This window comes from Mus caroli, chromosome 9, assembly GCF_900094665.2.
Source record: "Mus caroli chromosome 9, CAROLI_EIJ_v1.1, whole genome shotgun sequence".
In the NCBI taxonomy this organism is placed as follows: domain Eukaryota; kingdom Metazoa; phylum Chordata; class Mammalia; order Rodentia; family Muridae; genus Mus; species Mus caroli.
Window position 1 is genome coordinate 66,514,538 of NC_034578.1, and position 27,210 is coordinate 66,541,747.

Here is a 27,210-nt window from a genome sequence, read left to right on the forward strand (position 1 = left end):
CTAGGAATTTCATAAATTCATTCTTTTTAATAGCTGAGTAGTACTCCATTAAGAAACACCATTGAACGGTTGGCATCTTGGTGCACACCTTTAATCCCAGCACTGGGCAGGCAGAGGCAAGCAGATCAATATCAGTTTGAGACCAGCCTAGTCTACAATAGTGAGTTCAGGCCAGCCAAGGCTGCAAAGTGAGACCCTGTTGGCTCAAAATAAGGGAGGGAGGGAGGAAAGGAGAAAGGGAAAGAGGGAAGGGGGGAGAGAAGGAAAATCACTGTTGGGTTATAATCAAGGAAGACATCTCTGATGCATTTGAATTTGTCAGATCTAGTATTCAAATGTTATTGACTGTGTCCTAGAAGTTGGATTTCCTGGAGAACTGGTGAAATTTGTTATTCAAGAGTTTATGGTCTTATAGTCTTTTTATTGAGACAGGGTCTTACATAGCCCAGCTGGCTTTGAACTTGCTTGAGAATAACCTTGAACTGCTGATCCCCTGATCCCCCTGCCTCCACCTCCCAAGTGCTTACAAGGCTTACAAGAATGTCCCACCACACCCGCTTTATGTAACACTGGGGATGGAACCCAGAGCTTCATGCATTCTAGGCAAACATCCTGCTAACTAAGCTACATCCCCAGCCCATGATCTTACAAAGCTTAAAATCTGCACTTCTGCCACTAGCAAGCCAAAATTCTTGCTTGTGGGGTTAAAAACAAAAAAACAAAAAAACAAAAAACACAACAAAAACCAGACTCGTCTATCACACAAAGTTCCGTTCCCCTAGGAGTAATGGGAAGACAGTGCGGAGGTGGAGCACAGGTGGAGCACAGGCCTTCGATCATCCTCTCTTCATCCTCACCTGTTCACAATCTGTGGCCCTCAAAGCTTAGCTCTAGTGGTTCTGGGCTCCATGATCAGGAAAGTGTTGAATATTGCATTTCTGGTCTCCTGTGGCTCAATGTGGAGGGAGGGAATGCATTCACAAGGTTTAAAATTACATGTTTTCCCCCCATTTTTCGTCATGAATCCACAGTTTATTTGGTTGGAGCATATTTCCTTACTGACATCATCGGCTGGGCAAGGGGCAACCACTGCTCTTCCAAAACCACTCAGGGTCATGGAAAGAAACAACAGGCTTCTTCGCCGGGTACGCTTGTGAGACTTAACCTGAATTCTGGTGACTTTGACCCAGTTCCACACATCTTACTTCATCTGGTTTGGGCCAGAGGAGGCCATGGAATGTGGGCAACTGGAATTAGCAATAAATGGTTGACTTTTCAGGCAGGAGACTCTGGCCTTTTCTGGAGTTGCCTGAGGCAGACAGACTGAAGTATGTACTCAGGGCACGGTGGTGCTGAGTGCCAAGGACACCAGGGGCGACACTCAGAAAACATAGGGCAAATAGACTTAAAACAGCCCAGTTACTGTAAAAACCCATTTCTATGTCCACAGATTTGTTTCCCCCTCTGTTTACTTGTGGAGTTGAATCATCTGGTATGTTCTTTTCATAGAGTTATATATGGCCATCCCTTACGACGCTTCCAACTGGAATACCACGATTATAAAATGGATCTAGCTTGTTCTCTATACAGACGGGTAGGAAGAAGGGGGAGCTGTAAAATGGAGGGTTTCTTCTTGAGCTTGGGTGTGAGGACTAGGCTGTAATTGGACTAGGTAAGACTGTGGCCTGAAAGGCACGAGAGTCGTTCTGATGGTTCTGGTTGAGCACAAGCTAGATGGGATTTCCAGATTGGGTTTAGTCATTCCAAACACTCTTCTCGCTGTTGTGAAGAAACAGATTCTGAATGACGACAGCAAGCAGCTGACCCTCTGCCCTCGGCTGGAAGGGAAAAAAAAAAAAGACTTAACCTAAATGTGGTGTGAGTGTTCTTGCTGACGGTGGTAAGGAGAGCCCGGTGTGTAGAGGAAAGGTGATCTCAAAAAAGATTAGAAGCAACTTTTTCAGACAGATGACATTTTGCATCTAGTAGCATATAAGGTCCACCTATGTCGAAAGAAGCTATCTGGAATCTCCCTTGAGCATAGTCTAACCAACAAATAAAATGGATTCTTTTTTTCTGATGATATGAAATAATTTGTAACCCACACCAAAAGATTCGGCAGGAGTTTTCTAAATGTTTCTCATCCTGGAGACTTAGAAAAAAAATTTATGAACTATATTCTGTGGAGAGAGAGAGAGAGAGAGATTTGATTCTAGAATCTTCTAGTTCATTTTCAAATCTTGGAAGAAGCTTATTCTGACTGGAGTTTTGGCAAATTATCTAAGTCTCTAGTTTCAATTAAGACCACAGGTCCATGTCCACAGACGCGCTCTATGGTTGAGAGGGATAAGATCTGAGGAAACAAGAAGAGAAAAGAGTTTGTATTTGCCATCTTAGTGGCCCCCTCTGGGGGCGGGGGTTACTCAGCGTCTGGCCCAGTTTATGAGCAGAATGACGTCTTCGGAAGCATCGTCGTCTTGCTGGTCAAGTCATGTTGCTCGAGGTTTAGTTGGTTACTAGGGAGTTACCAAAAGAGGTAAAGGAGTTGGTTACTTTAAATTTAGACATTCTGGGTCTGGCTGTGTAGGTGGAGAATGCAAGAGAAACTTGGACCTAAAAGTCAAAGCCTTCCAGTTCTCTCCTCCATGGCAAATGTGATTCCCTCCTCGTTGGATAGAGTATTCCTTTCCAGGGGTGGGCAGGCTCATCTGGCTTTGGCTTTAGCAAAGACACAAATGCATCAGGGAATGTGAGTCAGGTTTTCTAAGGAAAGCTCAATCTGATTGGGGTGGGGCCATTACAAGGGATTAATGTTCTGTCCCCATTGTCAGAACTACCTCTATCTTCCTTATTCTCCAGAGACTTCCTGTATACTCAGCTATATACTTTCTGTGCATTCATCCTGGGATGTGCCGGCCTACGGATTTAACTCTTCTCCATCTAAACTATATGCAGAGTAGCCCAAGTTCCAAGTGTCCAGTTGTGCTCAGTTGTAATTAACGTTTGCAGTCTTTGTCATTTGAGGTAGAGATGTTCCCATATGTATCTGTATGTCTGTGTGTGTCTGCTTAGTGGGCACTTACAATTATAATTGTCTTGAAAAAATTATTTTAAAAAGCTGCTAAGCTTTAGAAGAAACTTCAACCAATGTGAAGTTTTTAAGAAGTGACTTCATGGACCAAGGACATCCCAGAGTGCTTGCCTGACACGCACCACCAGGCCCTGGGTTTGCTCCCCAGCAACACACACACACACACACACACACAACACACACCTCTCTATTAGGTAAATGTAGGTCTTCAAGGGCACAGAGTAGCACAGGTCTTTGTTTCTTTTGACTGGGGGTGGGAGGGCATCATTTGAGTCAATTAAAAAACCTGAACCTTGGGATGTCTGAGGATCACATGAACACGGACTGTGCTTACATCAGTAAACACATGATGTGTGGACATCATGGCATCAGTGGTGGTCCCAAGTGTATGATCTAGCCTTGATTCAGTAGTGTGGCTCAAAGACTTTCCTGTGACGTTTCCATCTTAAGGGCCTTCTTCTTTCAGATTGAGACTACATAGCAATGCCCAAACCCATCAGTCCTCAAGAATGAAGGACTTAAAACTTACATGTGTCTAGCTCACAGTACAAATTAGAGCACCATGTACTATTCTTTGTGGTGGACCGGTTGTGGGCAGTGAGGGCTTGGCGTCCTGGTTCTTGCCAACGATATGCCAAGCTTCCTAAAGCTTCCTGTTTATATAGGATTTTTTTTTTCATCTTCAAAAAGGGTTAAAGGCATTCATTTACCACGACTGCCTGGGAGGTAAGACGGATTCCCATTTTATAGGTGGAGGAAGTAGAGGTCTCAGTGCCTTACCTGAGGCCACCTGGGGAGCTGGGTGTCAGAGGACAGGTTGACAGGGCTGGCACCACCTCTTCTTGGCTGGGGTGGCTCTCCAGCTCTTTCTCCATGTGTTGTTTGTTCCTGAGGGCTGCAGACCACTAGTAACAAAGCCATGGCATCTATAATAAACCAAGATAGGAAAGAGATACTACGTGTGTGTGTGTGTGTGTGTGTGTGCGCGCGTGCGTGCCTGCCTACACATTAAGCTCCAGGCTATGTAAACATGAGCTCATGTGATCCTCCCAATGCTTCCCTTCCCCGTCTGTAGAATGGGAGAGCTAACAGTTGCCTCCTTCAGGGATGCTGTGCACACGGAAGTCAAAACAAGCTAACAAGGTCCAAAACTTTGAAAACCCGCACAGAGCTCTGGAACTCTGGGCTGTCGTTAGTGCTGCCGGAAAATGGCGGTGAGGCTGCTTATGGAAAAGGGGGTGTTGAGGGGTAGGACTTTCCTAATTAGGGGTCTAATTGTTTTGGTGATGTGTGGCAATGATTTCAGTACTGTCATGAAAGAATCCAAAATCAAGGGAAGAAAAGACTGCCTTCTGGGGGAAAGCTAGCATTCTGAGTGGTATATATTTAGTAGACACAATGGCAAAACAAGTTGATTATGAGTTTTCGGAGTGTGCAGCTGGACCATGGCACATGGTGAGAAGGGGGCAGGGAACAGAACCACACTGTATTCCACGTCACAGGTCTAGGGTGTCAGGCTGCTCTCCTCCCACCTCAGAGAGAAAAGGAGAGGGCTCAGTGAACCTCAAGGGTGGGTCAGTCCTCCCAGGGAGGGAGGGACAAAATGGTCACCACTGGGTTCCTGACCCTTCTCTTCAGTACACTTATGCCACACACTTGTGTGGGTCATAGCAATGTGGATGAGGGCAACACCCCTGAAGGGATGGTTTGAACAGCAAAATAACCTCAACTAAGCAGACCAATCAGAATAGAGGCCACCTCAGCAGACCAATCAGAATAGAGGCCACCTCAGCAGACCAATCAGAAGAGGCCACCTCAGCAGGACTCACAGGTCCAGCTGAAGCCTGGACCTCTCCTTTCTCAGCTGGACTCCCCTAGACAGGGTGCAATCTGCACAACCAGCTTTGGAGGCTCTGAAACCAGAACGGCCAAGACTGCAGAAGCCTGGAGTTTCCAAAGACATTTCAAGCAACTCAGAGGCTGTAGGCCAGCCAGCCTTGACACACAGGCCAAGCTGCGTGCACCACCAGGGGGGTGGCCACAGGAGCCTCTAATACCCCAGCGGTTTTAAACTGGGGATAGAATAAAACAACTAATCCACAAAGGGACTCAGCCATTTGACTGAAAATCAAATCAAATGCCTTAGGGTTTTTCTTTTTAATCTTTATTGGTTTTTCTGCTTACAAAAGTAATACACGCTGGTTGTAAAAAAAAAAATTTCAAATATTAGAGAAATATGTAACAGGGCAAAGAAAATGCCCTCCGCGTGCTCAGCCTTCCAGGAAGGAAACAAAAAACAAAAAACAAAAAAAGACACCTCAACAGATTTGTGCAAATGAGAGATTCTTTTTCAAACAGATCTTTGCTGGTTTTTTTTTTTTCCACCAATACAAGCAAAATTGATAGACATCCATATGGGTGACAGATATTCTACCGTAATTGCAGCCAAGGTTTGGCCCCTAGCCATTTTCTTGGCAAGCCAGAAGTCACCCCAAAGACATATAGTCCAATTTGAGATAGTGCAGGTGCTGAGGAGAAAGCTCACTTGGTAAAGCGCTTGTCTCTCAAGCATGAGAACCTGAGTTCAGTCACTAGTGCCTCTGTTAAAAAACAAAAACAAACAAACAAACAAACAAACAAACAAAAAACCTAGGTGAGTGGGGAAATGGAGACAGAGGAATCCAGGTCTAACAATATTGGCAAGTTCCAGGTTCAGTGAAAACCCCCCATCTTAAAACCAATACAGTTGAGAGCCATGGAGGGAGGCTCCGCCCTCAACGTTTGGCCTCCCGTGCACATGCGTTCATGGGTACTCACACAAACACAAGGAGAGCAATGAGGAGTGATGGGTATGAACAGAGTCCATATATGCTGGGTTCATTTTTCTCTAGGAACCAATAGAAAAACTTCCTCCATCCCACGACTGCTTGTGACATGCATACACTGTTGCTGCAGCCAAGTGCTGCGGTGGAGGCCAGCAGGAACCGCCTTTCAACATCCCTAGAAAAATAAGCAGCTTTTCTCTATCCCTGCTTCGCAGAGAGCTTAGACTCTGGAGGGAAGAATTTCATTCCACTATAAGGCCGGACTCCGGATCAACAACAACAGTAAAAATAGCTAGTAGTTATCAAATGTGAAGTCTGAAAAAAAAAAGTGGGGTATGCATGCATCAAACGACCACCACGTGGAAACAGCTCAGAAGGGCCACCGTTTGTACCCTGTATCTTCCACTAGGAAGCTGGGATCAGAGGGGTTAACTAATGTGCCTAGGCTTAAGAACGGTAACTTGAGGTGAGTCACTGGATGGTCAAGCATTCTACCTGGAATTCTGCAAAACAGAGAGGGTAGCCTAAGCTGCGAGTGGTGACCTTCAGCTATATGCAAGGCTGGTAATTCCCAGGACAGGCTACTAGCATGAGTTTCTTTAACATGCAGGCTTCTCCCAGTTGCTGAGGGCGTGTCTCTTGATCCTCCATGAATGATTATGGACCAAGGGCAAGCTCATGGATATTTATTGTTCAGATGGTTTGGCTTGGCAGGACGGTATGATGAGAAATTGTTTCTATATTTTGTGTGCATATAGGCACACATACGGTGGTCAGAGGACAACTTGTAGGAGTCATGTCTCTTTTACCGTGTGGATCCTAGGAGCTGAACTCGAGGCATCAGATTTGGTGTCAAAGGCCTTATTCCTCTGAGCCACTTTGCAGGCCCCAGAGCTACATTTGCTCTTAAACAATCTTCTCACCCATAGGAGGAACCAATGCCTGCCTCTCCCATAGATCAGAAATAAAAAGCAAGGATCAAGGATCACATGGATTAACTGGCACACTGGCATTCCCAGGCTGTCACTTGTTAGCTCCAGAAATCTGCCTCTGCCAGTGTGGAGATCCTGCCTGAATTACTTAGAGTGCACAGAGCAAATTATTTAGACAGTAGGATTGGGGGTGGGGGTGGGGTGGGGGTGTGGGCAGATAAATGTTCATAGCAAGATTGTTCCCTGCAAGGCTAGTCTGGAATCATACAGCCACATCTGGTTTCCAGTGATCTACTGCTCAATGATATTGGCTGGGAGGAATCCACATGTGCTGTAGATGAATCTGTGTCCATGTGATTGTCAACCATGGTGGTACCTGACAGAGAACATCCTTTGGAATGCTGGCTGAGTTCACGTGTGTAGTAGATACAGGGCCTAAGACACACAGCATTTGTGCTGAAAGAGTCGTGGTTGAGAATGGAAAGGCTGGACGGATTTGGGGGAGGGGGTGTGAAGGGATTTTTATCATTCTTGTTGAAATGGCCATGCTATGAAGTATCTGGGAGGAAAAGACTCTCATTTTCCCCTCTGTGATTCATGTGAGTCTGTCTGTTGAATGGCAGTCGGGCCGGGGAGGGCTTCTGCATGCTGGGGGTATTGAAGAGAGAGGTGAGTAAGTACCCTGCTCCCGGTCGTGAATGTTTGCTGTGAGAATGTCAACCCGTGTCATCAGATGACATTCAGAGGGCTTGCGGGAGGAGCAGGTGCATTTTCTTCATCTCCCAAAGGGCACTCACAGCTGAAATTATCTCCTGAGATAAGACAGCCTTGCAGGGGGGCAGCTAGCAGAGCACATTAATCCGCCACACAGAAGAGCTGAGCCTTGTTCTACAGAGACCCTTCGGTCCCCGCCTGTGAGGGGCCTGGAGAAGCTTGTTCTCACTAATTCTGATTCTTTAGCCTGCACTGCCCACTGAGGCTAAGCACAGCCTTTCCTATGACTCTAGCAAAGATATTGAGAGGAGCACTTAATATGAGGCCTTATGCTATGTGACCCAAGGAAGTCAAGCAAGCAAGGCTGGAAATAGGGTTTTTTTTATTAATACAACTCTAAGCATTCTAAGTTGCAGTAGCACCGTTAGGAGGCGGTAGGCCTCCAGATGATATCAAAGAATTTGAGTGAGATTCTGGACTGTCTCTAACTCTGGGCAGGGGAGATGCCTCAGTGGTTAAGAGTGCTTGCTGCAGGCCAGGCATGGTGGCGCACACCTTTAATCCCAGCACTTGGGAGGCAGAGACAGGCGGATTTCTGAGTTCAAGGCCAGCCTGGTCTACAGAGTTAGTTCCAGGACAGCCACGGCTACACAGAGAAACCCTGTCTCGAAAAACCAAAAAAACCAACAACAACAAAAAAAGAGTGCTTGCTGCTCTTCTAAAAGGACCTGAGTTGGGTTCCTGCCCCCTGTGGTGGACAAACTCCAGTGACAGGGAACAGGATGCCCTCCTCTGGTCTCTGGAGGCATCACTGTCACATGCATATACCCACACACATCCACAACCAAATCTTGGATGAACAAACATGGGATACAGTGCTGAAAAAAAATTACACAGGAAAGGACCATCCTTCTAGAATAGCTGGCAGTCAGCACAACACTTATGCTCATCTTCTTGGGAGTTAGCAGGTTTGCTTGGTTTATAGTAAACTCAGTAGTTTTGAATATTTGGATATGTTATTACATCATTGCATCAAGTACCAAAGTCAGTGGTTGCAGAAAATACATATCCCTGGATATAGTGTTTCATCAGAAGACAGTAGGCTGTGTGTTTGTGCATATGTGCACGTGCGTGTGTATGTGTGTGTGTATTGTATACATTGCACAACAGAGTCCCTTGCTTTGTGAGACCATTGCTTTGTGAGAGGCATAAAGCTACCTAGATACTACATAAAATGAAATTGACTATGGAACTTGCTATCCTGTGTGTTTGACTTGGTAGGTGATGTGCTGTGGTAATAGCCAGTGGTGAAAGCTTTGAAATGGAAATGTAGCACAACAGAGCATTCTGGGTAAATGGGGTGGGGGTGGGGGGCACAGTTCACCACCATCATTTGCAGATCCACCTTGGCCTCCGTGATTTCACATATAAACCCAATTTAAGACATGAGTTAAATGTGAGATTTTTTTCCCCTCGTGTATTTTATTCTGTATATTTCAGTTTTTCAATTCTACTTTTTCTACCTCTACTGGAAATACAGTGTATTTATTTAGAGATATGCCTGGCTAGGACATAAAACTTTGGTGTCATATCTTAATCATTTGGTTTTACAGTGGCAAGAAGCTTTAAATAATCAATTGCATAAAAATATATGGATGCTGCACAAAAAAAATCAATTTCCATCGTAAAAAAAAATCATAAGCAACCTCTCCTGTTTGTCAAAATTCATCATTATTAAATTCAGGCAGGATATTAACTTTATGGCTGAAAGGTTTTGGCTGTACAGAGATGAACTAATTTTGAACACATGGCAACTACATTAATTCTTTGAAAAGATGAGAGAGGAGCCCTTCCTATCATACGTAACTTATTAATATTTTGAACTGAATCATTTTCCTAAGTAGACCTGACTTTTGGGGGGTGTATTTTTCTCTCCCAGTCATGAGCCCCATGCTCAGCCAAGGCAGATTTATGACCTTTTAAAAATAATGACGGAAAATGAGATGGGGGTGGGGGGTGGGGGACACGTTTTAGTGTCTGCTTTGCTCTGAGGCCTAAACTGCGAACTCTCCAGTTCTGGAAGCCTTTGAAATGCTGATTCCAGTCTTCTTGTGGGCTCTTAAACACCTTCTCAAATGACCCATTTTAATAACCCGAAAGCTATTATATAACGAGCAGCCATAATTTAGTCCAGGGCTCTAGGGGGACCCTCACAGTTCAGCAATGAATAGTTAATGCAGGATAATGTTTAGCAGGTTATTAGTTTTCACTATACAAATGCTGATCGGGGAACACTTTTATAAGGTGTTTAAAAGAAAATGTAATTAACTGGTTGCATGCTTCTGTTGCAGCTCAAATTGAAATTATTCCATGCAAGATCTGTGGAGACAAATCGTCAGGAATCCATTATGGTGTCATTACGTGTGAAGGCTGCAAGGTAAGCTGTTTGAATTGTTGTTGTTTCTAGTCATGTTACGAGGCATCTTTGCAATTTCTATTTTTTACCTCCCGTCTACCTAAAAGTTCAACTCCTTGAGATTCTGAGTGATGACAACAGGGTGTGGTCAGTGCTGTGTTGTTAAATTGTAATTACTGCAGTTGCATAGACTCTAGTCCTTTCTTCAAGATGTCAGGAGAATCAAGAGCAAGGGACTAGAGTCGGTTGCTCTGATGAGATACCTCTGGGATGAGGAAATAAATAATGGGTCAGTAGGGAATAGCATGCCATTTTCGAGAACTTGGGACCTGAATTCAAATCCCTGATGCCTATGTGAAAACTCCAGAAATGGCCACTCGGCCTGTTACCCCAGCATTTTGGGGTAGAGGTCCCTGAGGCTTACTTGCCAGCTGCAGCAGTGAGCTCCAGGTTCAGTGTGAGACCCTGTCTCACCAGAATAAGGCAGGAAGCTACAGGAAAGGACACTGACATCCTATGCTGGCCGCCCTTGCTGCAAAGTGGGTGCGCACCCACACACAGATACCTGGGGCTGCCCATTACTGGCTTTATGAGAAGGTATTTCCCGTAAGTTTCACATGGCTGTGACTGAGTGTTTCTGTTGCTATTCAGATGTTAAGTTATGGGATGAACTGGGCTTTACTCCTGGTGTCACCTGCCCACATCTTAGTCTTTTAATCCTTCAACTTCATCCATAAGGTAGCCGTGACACCTGCCCTTCCCACCTGTTAGGATATTCCAAGAATCGGAGGCACTTAAAAGTATCCTGGAAAGTGCCACTTGAGTCCACATAGCATCTTCATTATCACTGTTGTGACCATTTGTATGGTGTGGCCTCGGAGCCATGGATGCAGAACTGGCTTACTGTGAGAATGGAAAATAGAGATGCTTACCTTAATCAATCCAAGACCAGGCCCCCCCAAACTGTTATTCAAATTTCCATTGGTTAAATTTTAAATTCTTCTGCTTGTATGGGAAGAGTCCTAAGACAGGGTTAAAATAGCCCAAAATGAGTGGGAGAGTTGCTATTTGATACAAAAGGCCTAGAAGACAGTAATAGCTAAACCCAGATTAGCCCTGAGGCTTTTTAAGGTTGGGGGTTGGGGGAAATCTGTGAATTTGGTTTGCTTTCCATTAGTGAAAACTAGAATGTATTGCATAAGATAGAATCACCTGCAGACGTACATACATAATGGCTGAGAGATTTGAGGGAGATTAGCCTCATAATTTTTTTAAATTCTTCCTTTCACTGCTAATCCTATCATTGGCTGATTTACATATATGTAAATGCATCATCTAGGTTAATGGAGATGGATTTTTAAACATTATTGTGCGTATTTATTTGGAGCAGGAAGAGGAGGAGTCATGCACATGGAGGTCAGATGACAGCATGACAACTTACAGGAGTCAGTTGTCTCTTTCTACTATGTAGGTCCTAGGAACTCAGGTCATCAGTCTTGGCGGCAAGTCCCTATACTACTAAGCCACCTCACTGGTCCAAAGCATGGGACTTTTGTACATCACCAAATCCTTTTGTACTTTTTAAAAAGGCCACCCACCTTTCAGAAGTGGGGAACTTGTTACTTGAGGGGAATTTTGAATTATTCATCTCTGTGGTTAAGACCTCATTCATGGTACTGGATTAAAAAAAAAAAAAGAAGAAGAAGAAAAAAATCTATACCCCTTTCTTCCTTAATCTGGCCTCTCTGAAATAAATTATTTTAAAAATGAAATACTTGGGGCTGGAGAGAAGGCTGGGTACGTAACACTGCCAGCTCTGCAAGTATGAGGACCTAGCATCTATGGTTAAAATAATAGTAATATTAATAAAAAGCTGAGTGTGTTTGTGTGCACTGTAACCCCGGGATTGGCAGAGGCAGAGCCAGACAGATCCCCAGAGCTCACCTGCCAGCCAGCAGAGCTGAAACAGAGAACTTCAAGTTCAGTGGCCATCTCTGTCTCAGGTATCAAGAGTGACAGAGGAAGACACCCAGTGTCCTAAGTTGAAATACTAAGCTAGCTATGCACATGGCCTGTCCAAGATAGCTGGCTCAACGTCAGCCTCAGTGACCCCAAAGTTATGTCCTTGGTGGGAGCACCAGGTCCTCTCTCATCCCTACAACAGTGTCTGCTCTGTTGTGGTCCTCCACATGAATGGCCTTTGTGTGTGGCCCGTCCCCTGGGTGTCTATGCCACCTGCATCCTTGTACCCTGCCCCAGAAGCCCAGCAGTCACTCTGAGTTGGTCAGCTGTGCCACTGGAGTTCTGTGTATTGAACTGACAATGCATGATCTAGAAAAATGAAAATCAGGGGTAGAGAGGGGGTGACTTGTGTGCTATGCCTTAGGCTCATTAATAACAGGCTATTCAGTGAGTCCCGAATTGACAGAGTACCAATGCATTTACACACGCACAGGATACATTTCAAGGCCCAATATTTATCCTGGAGATAATAAATAACAGACAGTAAGGCTAACAGCAACAACAGTCCCAATATATCTAGACACCTCCCCTCCCCAAATCCTGGCCATGGAACACCTCCACGTTGAAATGGTGTTCATTCAGTTGGTGGCGGTTCTGCTCATCTGCTCATGTGACTTCCCACAACGAACGACACTAAACCATTAGAGTGTGAGTTTTTCAGTATTGTACAGTATTATGAGTTTGGTTTTAAGGGATACAATACCTGTTCTATATTGTAGTGTCTGACTGTAGTTATTTTACCCCTAGTTATGGTGAAGTATACGAGTTCTGCCACTGTTGTTAATTATCCTATTCTAACCAGGTGGCAATGATCCCACTATGACAAATCATAAATCATTTTCTTCCTGGCAGTCTAATTAGACATAGGAGGGTAAGCCATATTGTGTATCAAATGGATCTGTAGTAAGGAGGGGATAGAAAATGGTCTGGGTTGTTGTATCAGTTATCTTTCTATTGCGATAAAACACAACAAACACAACTTATAAGTGAAAGCATGTGATTGGGTTTACAGTTTTACAGGGTTAGAGTGTGTGAAGCCATGGTAATAGGAAAGCTAAGAGCTCACATCTCAAACTGCAAGCAAGAGGTAAAAGGCAGGAAGGAGTCTGCTGAAACCTCAAAGCTCACTTCCAGTGACACACGTCCTCCAACGAGACCACACCTCCTAATCCTTCCCAAACAGTTCCACCGACTGGGGACGAAGGATTCGAACAAATTGAGTCTGGGGGGTGGGGGGAGTTGGGTAGGAGCATTCTCATTCAAACACCACAGTCGTTTTCTGAGTTAGCTGTGTTGTAGGTATATCAACCTGACCATAAAGAAGCCAGACAGCGTGACCCTTGGAGATCTAGACAGGGGCAGTGCACTACATGGCCCCTGAGTCCACCCAGACTACCCGGGTTAGAATTCTGCCTGGGACTTGTCAAGTTGAGCAGTGACCTCATCACCTAGAGTATCAATCCATTCCCCCCAGCCTGTTAGGCAAGGGTAGCAAGCTGCTTGCTGGAGTACTCACACGCATCCAGGTCAGACACTTGGGAGAGGCTTGGATATGCAGCGGGGTACTTGCATACCCGAGAGCTAGCTGTTGTTACCCACACTCCTCTATACCTTGGCAATGCTCAAGATAGACAGGTACTATTAATGGGATACCCATGGTCTAGTCTTGTCTTCTGTAGCCATTGGCACTTTTTCATGCCAATACACATGATAATAAATGTAATACTAGAACTCTCTCTTGGGGCCATCAGCACTCTGAGGAATCCAAAGATGTAGCTGACTGACTCCTCCCTCAAGGAGTTTGTGATCTGTCTGTAGAGAAGTGGCCTGTGCAGGGCAAAAATGATTGTGTATAAACTCACAGATGCCCATATCCAGCTGATGGCATTAGAGGAATCTGGGCCTGGTTCAGTTTCACAGGTACCACCATGGGACCAGGGAGGCATCCTGGGCTAAGAGTTAAGGATAGTGGGGAATGGCACAGGTAAAATGACCTGCAATAGGCAGCCTTGGTTGCAGCCACTGCATTTAAGGAAGGACATACACCCCAGCTGGCGGGGAATAAGTGCAGTTTTCTGTGGGTAGTGGAAGGGAGCAAGGGTTCCCTCCACCACGTCTTCTATTATGGGGAAAATTTATCATCATCCTACGACAGCAATATGCACGAATTCCCCTCTCTTGAGAGATGTTCTGAACTCCTGGAACCAAATCTGGTTGGACCCTTGGTAAAAAAGCCTAGAAATGATGCCTGGGCTGTAGATGGAGAGCTGAACCTCCATCCTGATCCCGTAAAGAAAGGAATATGCTGAGAACTGTGCTCGTGGTTAGACCTTTGAGAAATGGTCCAGTGGCACGTGCTGTCACTTCCCATGGCAGCTCAGCTGATAATGGAACGTTTCTGTCGCAGACGCCTACTTTTGGTTTGTTTTTCAAATCCATAACTGTTTTAGGGTTTTTGTCTCTACAATTTCAACTGTAAGGTTTTTAAAAAGAGGTATGTGTATAAGTGCAGATACCGTGGAAGTCAGGAAAGAGTATCAGATCCCCTGGAGCTGGAGTGAGATATGGTTATGAACTGCAGAAACCAAACCTGGGGCCTTTGCAAGAGCAGAAGTACTCTAACCCCTATGCTCTTTGCCTCTATGTTCTTAAGTTTATTGTACAGTCTAGTACTGGGATTAGTAAATTGGTTTCTCATATTTAAGACCCTTTGCTCGCCATAAAAATACATATAACCTCTGTGTATATATACACATAGAAATCATAGTCTACTTACCATATATGATTCATTTACCTGAGACTTGCTCATCAATGACTTAGAGCTAAGATGGTGTCCTATGTGAAACTTCCTCTTCCAGGCAATCACTGAGAAATTTACAATCATCTCTTCATACAAGCATCTCAAAAAATAACTATAGGAAGGTTTTTAATGATATTTAGAGCATGTTGCAGATATTTTTCTCCTCTCTGAGGAAATCGTCAAAGTGTGTGGAGCTTTCTATGCCCTTGGCTGGGAAGAAACTCCATGACTATTCCCATGAGGCCCTACTGGTTCTTCATGAATTCTGCTATTTTTGTTATTCAGTTGTAAAACGTCCCTACGACCCCTGAGCTGGCTCTGTATGGTTTTCAACATAATGTTTTCATGTTCAATATTTTTTATTTTTAGTGCTTTAAAATGCCTAGTCCTGGACTAGAGCTCGGCCTTTTAAAATGAAAGTCAGAGCTGGGGAGGGACAGTATGTCACTTCACCCCTCAGCCATCCTGAGTCTTCTATTCTGCTGTTAGGTGATGAGGTGATTGGAGCGCCTCCACTTCAGTGCCACAGAAACAAGTGGCTTGCTCATGTGTCTCAGTAGCTACTGCCCCCGCCCCTTCTCGGCTCACAAACAAGCTAGGTTCCGGACAGTGTAGTTGTCAGAATCCTCCCTGCCTTAGGACTAGATTTCTGCGTGGTTCTCCTGGGGTTGCTGCACTCCTTTCTTAGGACTGGAACTGAGAATGTTGGAGCTCAGGCACTGGCAGCAGCCACACATACAAATGGGACACATGAGGTGATGTCAGCTTCCAGTCAGAGCTCACTGCCACACAGAGTTCCACGAGGAGGTGGGCCATTACCTATGGAAGAAAGTTTCCCTGGGAAGTGCTACCAGATGCTTGGACATGGGTGGGGTGGGGTAGCTGTTGTACACCAGCTAACTGGTGCAAAGGAGGCTGCCCGTTCTCCTCTAAGGAACCCGAGTCTCTTTCCTCCTCTACTGCTTAGGAGACTCTTACTCCTGCTCTGAGTCCATTTCCACTTTCTCACTTCCTTTGCTTCTTTCTCTCCCTGACTTCAATCTGTGGATGACCTAGCCTTACCCTCAGTAAACCTGACACTTACCATCTTCCCCCCAGTGTCCAGCTTCTCCACTTCCTATCCACACTCACCCTCACCCTTCTGAACATTCTCGAAAGAAAGCTCCCAGGATAAATAGCATTGGGACATAGGGCATCTGTTTATACAGAAGACTCAGCTCGTCTCCGCATAGGCAGACATAGAACCCACTTGGTACAGTCTCCTGAATTTCCAATTCTTAGTCAAACTGCAAGATGCGGTGCTTTGGGCAGGCATAGGAGCACTCACAATAACTCAGAGTCATGAATAAATCTTGGTTGTCAAAAAGCAAATGTGTAGCCATTCCAACGCGTCTGCCATTAGAATTCCGCAAGGCAGCTGTCAGCTGTTTTCTTGTAATTAAACAGCCAATGAGCAGCTAATTAAGACATATGTGTACACAGAAGTGGAAGTGGGTATGTTAATGAACTGTAGGAATCAATTCATTACGTGAAAATTGTCAAAAGACCAAACATCAGATCAGTATTGCAGCCTGTGCCTCATGGAGAAACAGCCCCAAGCAAGAGGGACCCTCCAACTCCAGGGCAAGACTCCTGAGTACTCCCCCCTTCCGCACCTACAGTTCAGTGTCCAGAGAGCGCACATGCTTGACTCAAATCAATAATAACCCCAGTGTAAAAAGTCACTGATATGTCAAAACATTTTAATGAGATAGATTTAGCAAATTAGTTTTCCCACCTGTGTAGAAATGCAGTGTGTGAGACCCTGTATCAATCACCCTCGCTTTGGCCATTATCATTAACTTCCACTACAGATCTAAGAAGGGGGTAGGGGCTTATTTTCAATCTTCCCTCCATATTTCTGTGACCTGAAACTGGGGGCAGGGAGGGGAAGATGTCTTCATGATGATAAAGTAACACTTGATCCCCAGTAAACACATGCCTAAACTCCCCAGAGAATCCCTGAGGCCAGCCTAGCCTAACAGGTGAGCCATAGGGCCCAGTGAGAAATCCCTGCCAGGGAGGGAGGGAGGGAGGGAGGCAGGCAGAGAAGGATACAGCTCCTGAGGATGGATGCCCAAGGTTGACCTTCTGCACACTCACCATAAAAGCAAGCCTTTGGAATGAGACGCACCTAGAATCAAGAACTCAAATCTGGCCCCTCCTGTCCTCTGCTTGGAGTGAGCTCTTGAACGTATAGCTCTAATTTCCCTGGATTTTAAGCCAGAACATACAACGGATATGCAAATGGCTACTTTACATACAATTGATGAGGTGTCCTCTGCAGCACCTAGAAAGCTCAGAATCTGGCTGTCACTGGAGGCCTCCTCCACCCTGCCATGCTTTCAGCAGGCGTCTGAGTCAACTCTTTTGAACAGAGAAGGCAGTGGAGGCAGTCATGCTGCACTAGAGGTGGGTGCCTGGGAGGAGCGGGCTCAGAAAAGGTCCCAGAGAATGGATAGGGAGGAGATTCTGAGCTTCCAGGCAATCTCAGGGACAGAGGTCCTTAGAAAAGCTAGCTTGGTCTGTGTAGGACTTTTGAAAGGAGGTTTGAGTCTGGGAGAGAGATGCCTGGATGGGCGGCCGTTCCCTGGTTATTATGAGGGTGAAGCACTGGGGGCTGATAGGGAGGTGACTCCAGCAACAGGTCTTAGGTGTGTGTGTACCTGGATTTGGATGAAGGAAGCCAGATGCAGCTGATGAAAACCTATGGTTTCATTGTGAATTTGCATTGATAACTTCATCTCCACGTATAAATAAGAAAGTGAGGCAAGAGACACACATTTTGGAACTCCACATCTTTGTTAATAGAGATGGGAGCACCTTTGCTAAACTGTTTGGTAAATTTCTAATTCTGGACAAATACTTCCATTTTTCTACAATATTCCCAACTGCATGGGTACAGCTAGGACACAGTCTCACATTTGGTCTGCACAGGCCGACCAAATTACTTTTCGGTTTAGACAGCCACCACAAGTAGGAGCCATCAACTGAGCCCCAAAGCGTAGCATTTGCCATAGCATTTGCCGAGGTGTAAATACTCCACAGTGAGGCTAATGCAAGCACCCCAGGAAGAATTAACCAATATTTCAGCATCTCCAACTGCTGCCATCCTTCCAATATACTTGACAGCCCCTGTTATAATAAATAATGATCTTTTTTAGTGGTGGTTAGGCTTAAAATCTGGATTGAATGAATTTCCTGACATTTAGTATTCACTTCTTGAATCCAGGTCATAAGCTATCTCCTGAACACTCTGACCCTAGTCCTAACCCAGGAAGTAGAAGAAAGCTCCACCCAAGGGTCAAATTTGAGAATATGTATATTAGGATATGGATATATATAAATAAAACCAAATAACCATTTTGTTTTCTCAAAAGTACTGAGCAGTGGACTTGTCATAAATGAGACTCAAAAATGTACTTTCAAGACAAAGCAGTCCAGGGACGACTCGGCAGCTAAGAGCTTGTATTCCTCTTCCAGAGTTCCGTTGCCAGCACCTACTTCAAGTGGCTCAGAATCCTCTGTAAACTCCACTTCTAGGGAATCTGATGCCCTCTTCTGGCCTCTTAGACATGGCACTCAATTGTACAGCCCACACCCAGGAACACACATGCATAATCATCTTTATTTCGTATATTTTTGAGGTTATAATACAATTACATCCTCTCCCTTTCCCTCACTCCGGACCATCCCATCCATATACCATTCCATGTGCTCTTTCGTTCATTGATAATTAGTCAATTAATTTCCATTATTTTTCATTTCAGTAATTTCAATTAATGTTCAATGAATTAATTCCAATAACTTTAGTTAGTTCATCTTTCTTTTCATTAACTGTTGTTTCATACATACTCATATATATATGCCTAAGCACAGCCCGCTTAGTCTGTACAGTGTTACTCGTGTGTACATGTTTCAGGGCTATCGATTTGATATCGGATAAGCAGCCGGCGTGCTCTTCCCTGGGGAAAGACCATTTCTCACAGCATTCTCTGGTTGCCTGTGACTTTTTGTGAGGTGCTGAGACCTCCCTAGCCTTCTGCTGCCCATGCTACCGTGTCTTTTTTTTTTTAATTAGGTATTTTCTTCATTTACATTTCCAATGCTATCCCAAAAGTCCCCCATACCCTCCCCCTCCCCCACTCCCCTACCTACCCACTCCCACTTCTTGGCCCTGGCGTTCCCCTATACTGAGGCATATAAAGTTTGCAAGACCAATGGGCCTCTTTTTCCAATGATGGCCGACTAGGCCATCTTCTGATACATATGCAGCTAGAGACACGAGCTCTGGGGGTACTGGTTTACTGGTTAGTTCATATTGCTGTTCCACCTATAGGGTTGCAGACCCCTTTAGCTCCTTGGGTACTTTCTCTAGCTCCTCCATTGGGGGCCCTGTGATCCATCCAATAGCTGACTNTGAGCATCCACTTCTNTGTTTGCTAGGCCCNNGCATAGNCTCACAAGAGACAGCTATATCNGGGTCCTTTCAGCAAAATCTTGCTAGTGTATGCAATGGTGTCAGTGTTTGGAGGCTGATTATGGGATGGATCCCCAGGTATGGCAGTCTCTAGATGGTCCATCCTTTTCATCTCAGCTCCAATGTCTTATGAGTGCCCTTGTGCAGCTCATGTTTAGACAGTCATGTTGGTGAAACTATTTCATGTTGCTCAGGCTCGTGAGTTCCCGTGACTTGTATCTCTAAGGGTAAAAGACCTGTGGTGCATTGTCAAAACCTACATGGGTGATCCCATCATGTCACCAGTTAAGGGATATAGGCCTGGTAATCTTTCCACTTCCACCACCCAAGGTAACCTATTGGTGTTACATTTTTTTGAAGGGCTGCATGGCAGCATATAGCCACTAGGTGGTGGTAATGTGCCACAATCCAAGAATCTCCTGCCCGAGGAAGATCATGGTGACTCTTTGCTGGAGTCCACCATGACTAGAATGGAACTACTTCAAGTGTCCTGACATACCTTTTGGTACCAGCAAAATTGCACAGTGATGTAGTTAATGCCTTTCTTGCCAATCCTTGACTTGAGTGCTGGCTTTGTGATACGCATTCCCCTCAGAGCTTTGCCACAGGCTGCTCACCCTCAAGAACTCATGTCTCAGAACCTTCTCTAGGATGTGCTCCAAGCAGACAAACCCCTGAGTCTCACTCAGAAGCATCCCTGAACTTTCCATTGTTTCTTTCTTACTTCTAATTCTCCTGTGGGCTCTAACTTGTTTTACCAGTATAACTTCCTCGGCATTTACACTGCTCTGAAAGCTCTCTGAGGAATACTGGCGGAGGTTTTTTAAGGCAGCCAGGTGCTCAGGAGATAGCTCAGTGAAGCATTTGCCATGAAACATGAGGACCTGAGCTCAGTCCCATGTTAAAGGCCAGGTGTGGCTGCGTGCATGCCCTTACAGTCCCCATGCTGCAGAGTTAGTGGGTGGGGACAGACAGATACCTGGACCCGCTGGTCAGCCAGCCTAACCTAATCTTGAGTACTCAGTGTCTCTGAAAATACAGAGTTCAGTTTGAATCAGGGCAGCCTCCCCAGTCTCTCCCTAGAAAGCTCCACTGGACCCCTCGTGTCATGAATGGGATATTTCTTCTTGAGGATGGGACTGTATTGTCTTTGTCCAAGAGAATGGCCTTGCCCTGGTTCTCAGCTCTGCCCTCTCAAAGCTGGTGAGCCATCGTGTTCTTGATGGACTCAACTGAAGGTTAAGTGTGAGGTGAAGAGGGTGTGTCTGCTGGGTTTTGCTCTCCCAAATCCTTCCCAACTCCATAGCTAGGCAGGCAGCTTGGAAGCTAGTCACAAGCTCCAGGCTTGCTGCCCCTCCTCCAACCCTAGACACACAGAATGCTGCATTAATTTTCCTTGAGGTTTACAGCCCGATTCGCTCAGACATCTCTAATGAGAGCGACTCTGAGCCCTTGCCCTGAGTTTCATTGCTGTTCACTCCATGAATGAGCCAGATTTCCATGTGGGTGGGGAAGGTAAGGCGAACCAAAGCGGACATAATGCTTCAGGGCAGAAAGGAAGTGGGATGCTGGACTCCGAGGCTGATTTCTCCTGTGACCCCCATCCCACCTCCGCTACAGTGGTAGAGCATGAGTTGATAAGATGCTTGTGCAGTGGCAGCCTGGGTCAGCTGAACGAATGAATCTAAAGGAAATGGTAATTTCAGAGTCAATCTGTCCTGCTACTTATAGTGGAAACAAAGGGGACAAGGGTGTTCTGGAAAGAATTCTGAAGAAATCTCTCTCCTGGCTTCCTGAAGTGCTGGAGGTGGCATTTTGAGCAAGCCACCCCATCTCGAGAGGCTCCAGTCCCTTTACCCTTCACACAAATAAATAAAATTAAAATTTTAAATACCTGTGAAAGAAACGCAGCCAGTGGCTGAGCCCCAAGAAAGTGATAAACAGACAAAGACCAAAGTGACCACCCATGCAGGTGACTTCTTGGTGTGCTTTAAAATATATTTTCTTGGCTTCCTTCTAGAAAATTCTAAGAAAACTTCTCACACTCCCCTTTTGCCAGGGAACACCACACACACACAGTTTTAAATATTTTGACTGCTTTCAAAGACACCGAACTCGTTACAAAGTGGGTTAGAAGAGCCTGGCTCACATGCATTTAACTTACTTGGCTTGGTCCATGCAGACCCTAGTCATCACACAAAGCAGCAGGTGAGGACACTGATGGCAGATTTTGAGTGCCATCCACTGACCTGTAGAGGACTAATCAGAAAGCAAAGAAAAAAGGAGAAAGTTAGAGTCACTAACGGCCCCACCAGCCAAGACCAGCAATTCTTCTCTTTGGGGGAGGCATAGTTTTTCATAGTTTCTTTTACATCAAATATGGGGTGCTCTCTCACTCTCAGATTAGATTGCACTGGACTTAGATCTTGAGCCAATTTTATCACTTTTTTTTATACAAACAGTATTTCTGAAACATGATTTTCAGTGGGCGCCCAACTCCATTGTGTAAGAGTGTGGTACTAGAACTCAAGTCAGTCACATTTGGGCATCTAGTGCTCTAAAGAGCATCCCCTGGATGACTCTTGAACTGTTTCTCTAGAAAAGACTCCTGGCTGACAGGACAAGCACATTTATTTCTGTCCTTAATAATTCTGATACAGCAGTCAAAGCTGCCTCTAGACAAATGTGTTGGATGAAGCATGTGGATATTTTAACATTCCTTGTCCATCCTTCCTTTACTCCCTAATGTCCCCTTGGTTGGAGACATTTGTCTTTATCATTAGAGACAGCCCTGAAGGTGACCATTTCTCTCTTGTACCCTCTATGGCTCTGCTTCACATAACCCCTACATTTCCTTAGATACCACTAGAAGAAATACACACACACACACACACACACACACACGATATCCCCAGCCCTGTCACTGCCACGTATTTTGGAAGTTATAAAATATGCTTCTAAGTAGCACATGTGTTGCATGAGAAATCTATGGCGATTAGAACCAATTTTTCAGTCAGCCATCGTGGAAACGTTGCACCTGTGCGAAGCTTGTGGGTTTCTCCTACAAAAATCACTAAAGAAAAGCTTGCACCTTCTAGTCCCTGTACTGAAAATCAGGAGCTTCATAAGCACACACCTTGAGGCCAGCAGCTCCCGTGTGTCTTTGCACACCCTCTCACCTCCAGCATAGCACTCAACACAAATGAGAAGCTGCTGATCACTACACTGGACCCAAGCCTAAAGGCCGTTCTTCTAAACACTGCTGATTCCCAACCGGTGAGGACTGAAAATTTGAAATGCAACTGATCTTTAAAGTAGCCAATCCAAGTGTCATCTCACTGTTTGCACCGTTAGGTTCAGACCCGGGGAGTGAAAGATGGCCAAACAGCCAGAGGCTTGAGTGGTAAACACCACGGCACACCCAGACATATAGATGACATCATGGGACACAACACTTGCTGCACACACATGAGAACCTAAGTTTGAATCCCCAGCATCCACATAAACAGCCAGGCATGACATGGGCACCTGCTCACTCCAGCACTGTGGGAAACAGATGGGAGGCTCACTGGGACTTGCAACCTGACAGTCTATTGCCAGGCACAGTAAGAGACCCCATTTTAGCAAAATAAGGCAGCCTGACACCCAGACTCCTCCTCTAGCCTCTGCAAGCACACATAGGAACATACATGTGCACACACAAACACACATACTCTTGTGTATACTCCACAAGTGCACCAAAGGAAAAGGTATTTTGGAGATACAGGTTAGGGGCAAATCCTTAGGGGTCACTGCAGCCAGCACACTGCTTTGTTTGGTCGCCCTGATCATGTGTCTTTTACACAGGCAATTGAGTGGAAGTTTAAGGAAGTTTTGCATGTGTAAGGGATGGAGGATTAGGCTCTGGGGGTTAATTTTACTCAAGGAAAAAAAGTGACTTTAATTTCATTAATGGCCTCCTGGACGATTCTGCTCCAAGCTTAACCCTCCATTAAATATTAATGGCGCTCGGTGCTCGATGCTTAGTACCCAGCCTTTGGGTGTCACCGCTGGAACTGACACTAACCTGTTCCGTATTTACAACTGAATCACAGGGCTTTTTCAGGAGAAGTCAGCAGAGCAATGCCACCTACTCCTGTCCTCGTCAGAAGAACTGTTTGATTGATCGGACCAGCAGAAACCGCTGCCAGCATTGTCGGCTGCAGAAATGCCTGGCCGTGGGGATGTCTCGAGATGGTGAGCCTCGCATAGCTGGCGTGGGACAAATGCATGGGTCTGGGCAGACGCGCATGCGACATGGTGCTGCTCCATCAGGGGAGGCTCTCTCAACCCTTTCCTGGGCCCCTCTGGCAGCTTCCTACAATCCATAGCACTTCCTTTATTCATGATCTATGGGAATCAGCCAACTAGCTGGTGAGGGTAGACACAGAAGTGTCCTGTAGTCAGAATAGCTTCAGGTTGTCAACATTTCAGAAACTACAGGTATGTGTCATCTGAGGGCTTTCAGGCAGGAAACCCAAGCCAGGACAAATTGGTACTTGCCTAATGCTGGTAAGTCTACTGGCACTTGGCAGGAAATAGTTCTTACGGTAACTGGGTCAAATGCCTGCCAAAGTCAAATTTTGCACCTTCCAAACGTGTGAAAATAGTGAGTGAGGCTGGGTGATAGGTGTTATTCTTCATTGAGAAGGCATGACAACTAGGGATAGGCCACTTGCCAGTTACAGAGCATCTCAAGATCCCTCCCCGAAGCAGCCGCTCTTAAGTGCACGAAATAACACCAGGATTCAGGACAGTCACGCGTGGAAACTGGCAGGAAATGCAGTGGGTCCAGCTTAAGGACTTTTCTGAGTATACTGACCATCCCCAGAGATCTCCTGGGCTGTGGGGTGTCCGTCTGCCCTTCCTACCATCAGCTGTTCTTAGGGCCAACAGGGCCACCCGAGCTCATGTTCACTCGCACTACGTGTCTTGTGAGTCTTTTTGCATCTTTCGTCTGCCTTCAGCATCAAACTGACAGTTAGGTGGGGTTCCTAGCTGCCTGTTACAAATGCATTTCCTTGGGCTGCTCCTTTTTTGCCTTGCTCACTGGATACAATCGTCATTTTATTAAGACAAACATTAACTTTAGAGCAGAAGCTTTCCTCGGGGGGGTTCTAAAATAGCCTCGGTCCCGCCCGCCCCAGATTAAGTATCTTCAGGGTGGCTCTTTACACACCTATATCATAACATAGCATAAGTTGTTGTGATTTGTTGCCCAACCCTCTCTGAGCTCTGGAAGTCCCAGAATGGCTGAGCTCCTGGCTTGTTCCCTCTGTAGAAAGGGCAGCACAGCCTCCCCTGGCAAGACAACTCCACCAGCTGGTCAGTGGAGTGCTCTCGTTCCCAACTGCATTTCCATCTCCCCTGCCTTCTGCCCCTCCGTCACTCTGACAAGGCTGAAGTAAATGAGGTCGTCCCCCCAATCAGGAATCAATTTAACTATAATCAATTAGGAGAACTAAATCCCTCCAGCAAAAATCTTTGTCTGTAGAGTGCCTAGACAAGAGGGCAGGGGGATGGCACCGTCGGTGGGAGCAATCAAGCCAGGAAACATGTTTTCTATATCTGGATGAGTGTTTCAGGGAAAACACACCTGAGACAGTGAGGCAGGAAGCTGTTGCCACGCTTGCCCGGCCAGATCCTGAGAAGTGCCACAGACACAGACCCTCCCCCAGGGGACGTTACAGGCCTTGCCCTCCCTTGTTCTCTTTACCTGAGGCTAAATGAGTGTAGAGCAAAGTATCACTTAACAATGGATCCAGCTAAGATGCCCAGGTTTGTGCCTTAGCTACTTGAGAGGCAGAGAGGATGACAGCTTGTACCTGGGACTTCAGGACCAACCTGGGCAATATGGTGAAATTTATTTTCTCCAAAAAAGAAAATAAATACAGACAAGGCCACACCTGCCCACAGCTCTCACAGACATACAGTTCTGGGAACTATAGACAGCTTCACGGTGAAGCCCCAGATCTGTCATTCTTATGTATGGGATAGAAAGAATACTTAGTAAAAGATGCAGCTTCCGCCCCAGTATATCCCATGAATCTTTGCATCTCTGCCTGGTGGTTCAAATGCTGCAAAGTAAGGGGGCGGGTCTGGGCCAGGCCATGTCGTATAAAGTGACCAGATCATGACACCACAGAGCTAGGTGCAACGTGTCTGTCATCCTCAGGAGGCTGAGGTAAGGTGGCCACCAGTTCAAGGCCAGTCTGGGCTACTTAGCAAGACCCTGTCTCAAAAAGAAAAATCAAAACATTATATTCTTAATGAGCCTAAGGGCACAAGGCTGCAGACCAACAAGGGAAGAAGGGTTGCCTGGGCTAGCTTGTCACCTGGGAGGGTGTGTTTGCAAGGGGGTTGGGGGCAGCTTGAGGCACTTGTTCTTGCCTTGTGGGTGACTTGCTTTTATGCCGACTTGCTCTGAGATGTTTTGGAAACCTGAAAGCTTGAGAGAGGATAACTCTGCCTGGTTCAAGGTGTGCGTTGCTTTCTCTCTTCCCAGCTGTCAAGTTTGGTCGGATGTCCAAGAAGCAGAGAGACAGCTTGTACGCTGAGGTGCAGAAGCACCGGATGCAGCAGCAGCAGCGAGACCACCAGCAGCAGCCTGGGGAGGCGGAGCCGCTGACGCCCACCTACAACATCTCAGCCAATGGGCTGACGGAACTGCATGATGACCTCAGCACCTATATGGATGGGCACACCCCCGAGGGCAGCAAGGCCGACTCAGCGGTCAGCAGCTTCTACCTGGACATCCAGCCCTCCCCAGACCAGTCGGGATTGGACATCAATGGGATCAAACCCGAACCCATATGTGACTACACACCAGCATCTGGCTTTTTCCCCTACTGCTCCTTCACCAACGGAGAGACTTCCCCAACCGTGTCCATGGCAGAACTAGGTAAGGCAGTATGCAGTGCTCCTCCTGGTTTGCTCTGGGCATTCCCTGTGAAGTGAAAGGGGTACAAGGGATTGTCTATGATGGGCGGGATTTCCCCTCCACCTTGCCCAAGCTTCAGATACCAGCCTCCCTGTATGATTGTTTCTCATGGGTGTCCACTGCAAATGTACTGCTCTGAACCTAGACAGGATGTAAGCAACAACAGTAAGCACGGGAGAAGGCCACTTGAACTGGTTAGTCACTTAAGACTCCAGGTATTCCTTTATGCCTAAGGTCACACACAGACACGGAGTCCACCAGCCCAATCTAAGCCATAGGCATATATTTATATTTTAAAGTCTTTAATTTGGTTGCTAACATTTTTAAGCTTTTAATTGACACTGAACAGCTGTGTGTAAATCATAAGGGACAGTGTGCCTTTTCAGTACATGTAAACATGCTATAATAATCAGCTAGGGGCATGTAGCATATCTTTCATGTTGAACACTTAAAATTGATTCACAGTGAGCATTCAGAATCCTCCTTCCCAGCATTTTCAAAGGGATGGCCATATTACCATTATCCGAGCCACCCTACCATGGAGCCACACATGACAGTGTTCCTCTTCTGATCCCAGCTGTACCCTGGACCTGTTGCACATTCTCTCAGTCCTGGCCCTACCCTGCTAAACTTGAACATTTACGAGAAAAATCAGCTTATCGGTTCTTTGTGGGGAGTTTGATTTTTTTTTCATTACATTGGGCCAATATTTGTGAACACCAGTAACCAGTTGGTACCCTTGGGGGATGACACATCTGGCAGGCTCTCAGGTAACCAAGCTTCGCTGCACTGATGTGAATTGTAAATGCCTGTGGTGACTTAAGTCTGAACTTGCCAGAATATTTTAAAGATGACCATTGGTGGCAAAACTGGTAAGATTTCATACAGGGCTCGCTTTGCCAAAAGGAAGAC

At 45.8% G+C, this 27,210-nt stretch overlaps 1 protein-coding gene and 1 long non-coding RNA gene across 6 annotated transcripts in view; one reads left to right on the plus strand and one right to left on the minus strand.

The window, feature by feature from the left end:
• Rora (RAR related orphan receptor A) overlaps positions 1-27,210 on the plus strand; it is a 731,210-nt gene that overhangs the window by 683,390 nt on the left and 20,610 nt on the right. For all 5 annotated transcript variants that reach the window (XM_029481367.1, XM_021171873.2, XM_029481369.1 and 2 more), the window contains 3 exons: positions 9,914-9,999; positions 23,414-23,555; positions 25,864-26,259. In XM_029481367.1, coding sequence (XP_029337227.1) covers positions 9,914-9,999; positions 23,414-23,555; positions 25,864-26,259 — 624 coding nt within the window. The remainder of the gene's footprint in view (positions 1-9,913; positions 10,000-23,413; positions 23,556-25,863; positions 26,260-27,210) is intronic.
• LOC110301405 lies at positions 10,672-25,945 on the minus strand. The gene is made up of 3 exons (XR_002378708.1): positions 25,694-25,945; positions 21,484-21,578; positions 10,672-10,881 (listed from the first exon to the last, which is right to left on the minus strand). It is a non-coding gene; the product is annotated as an uncharacterized LOC110301405 (long non-coding RNA).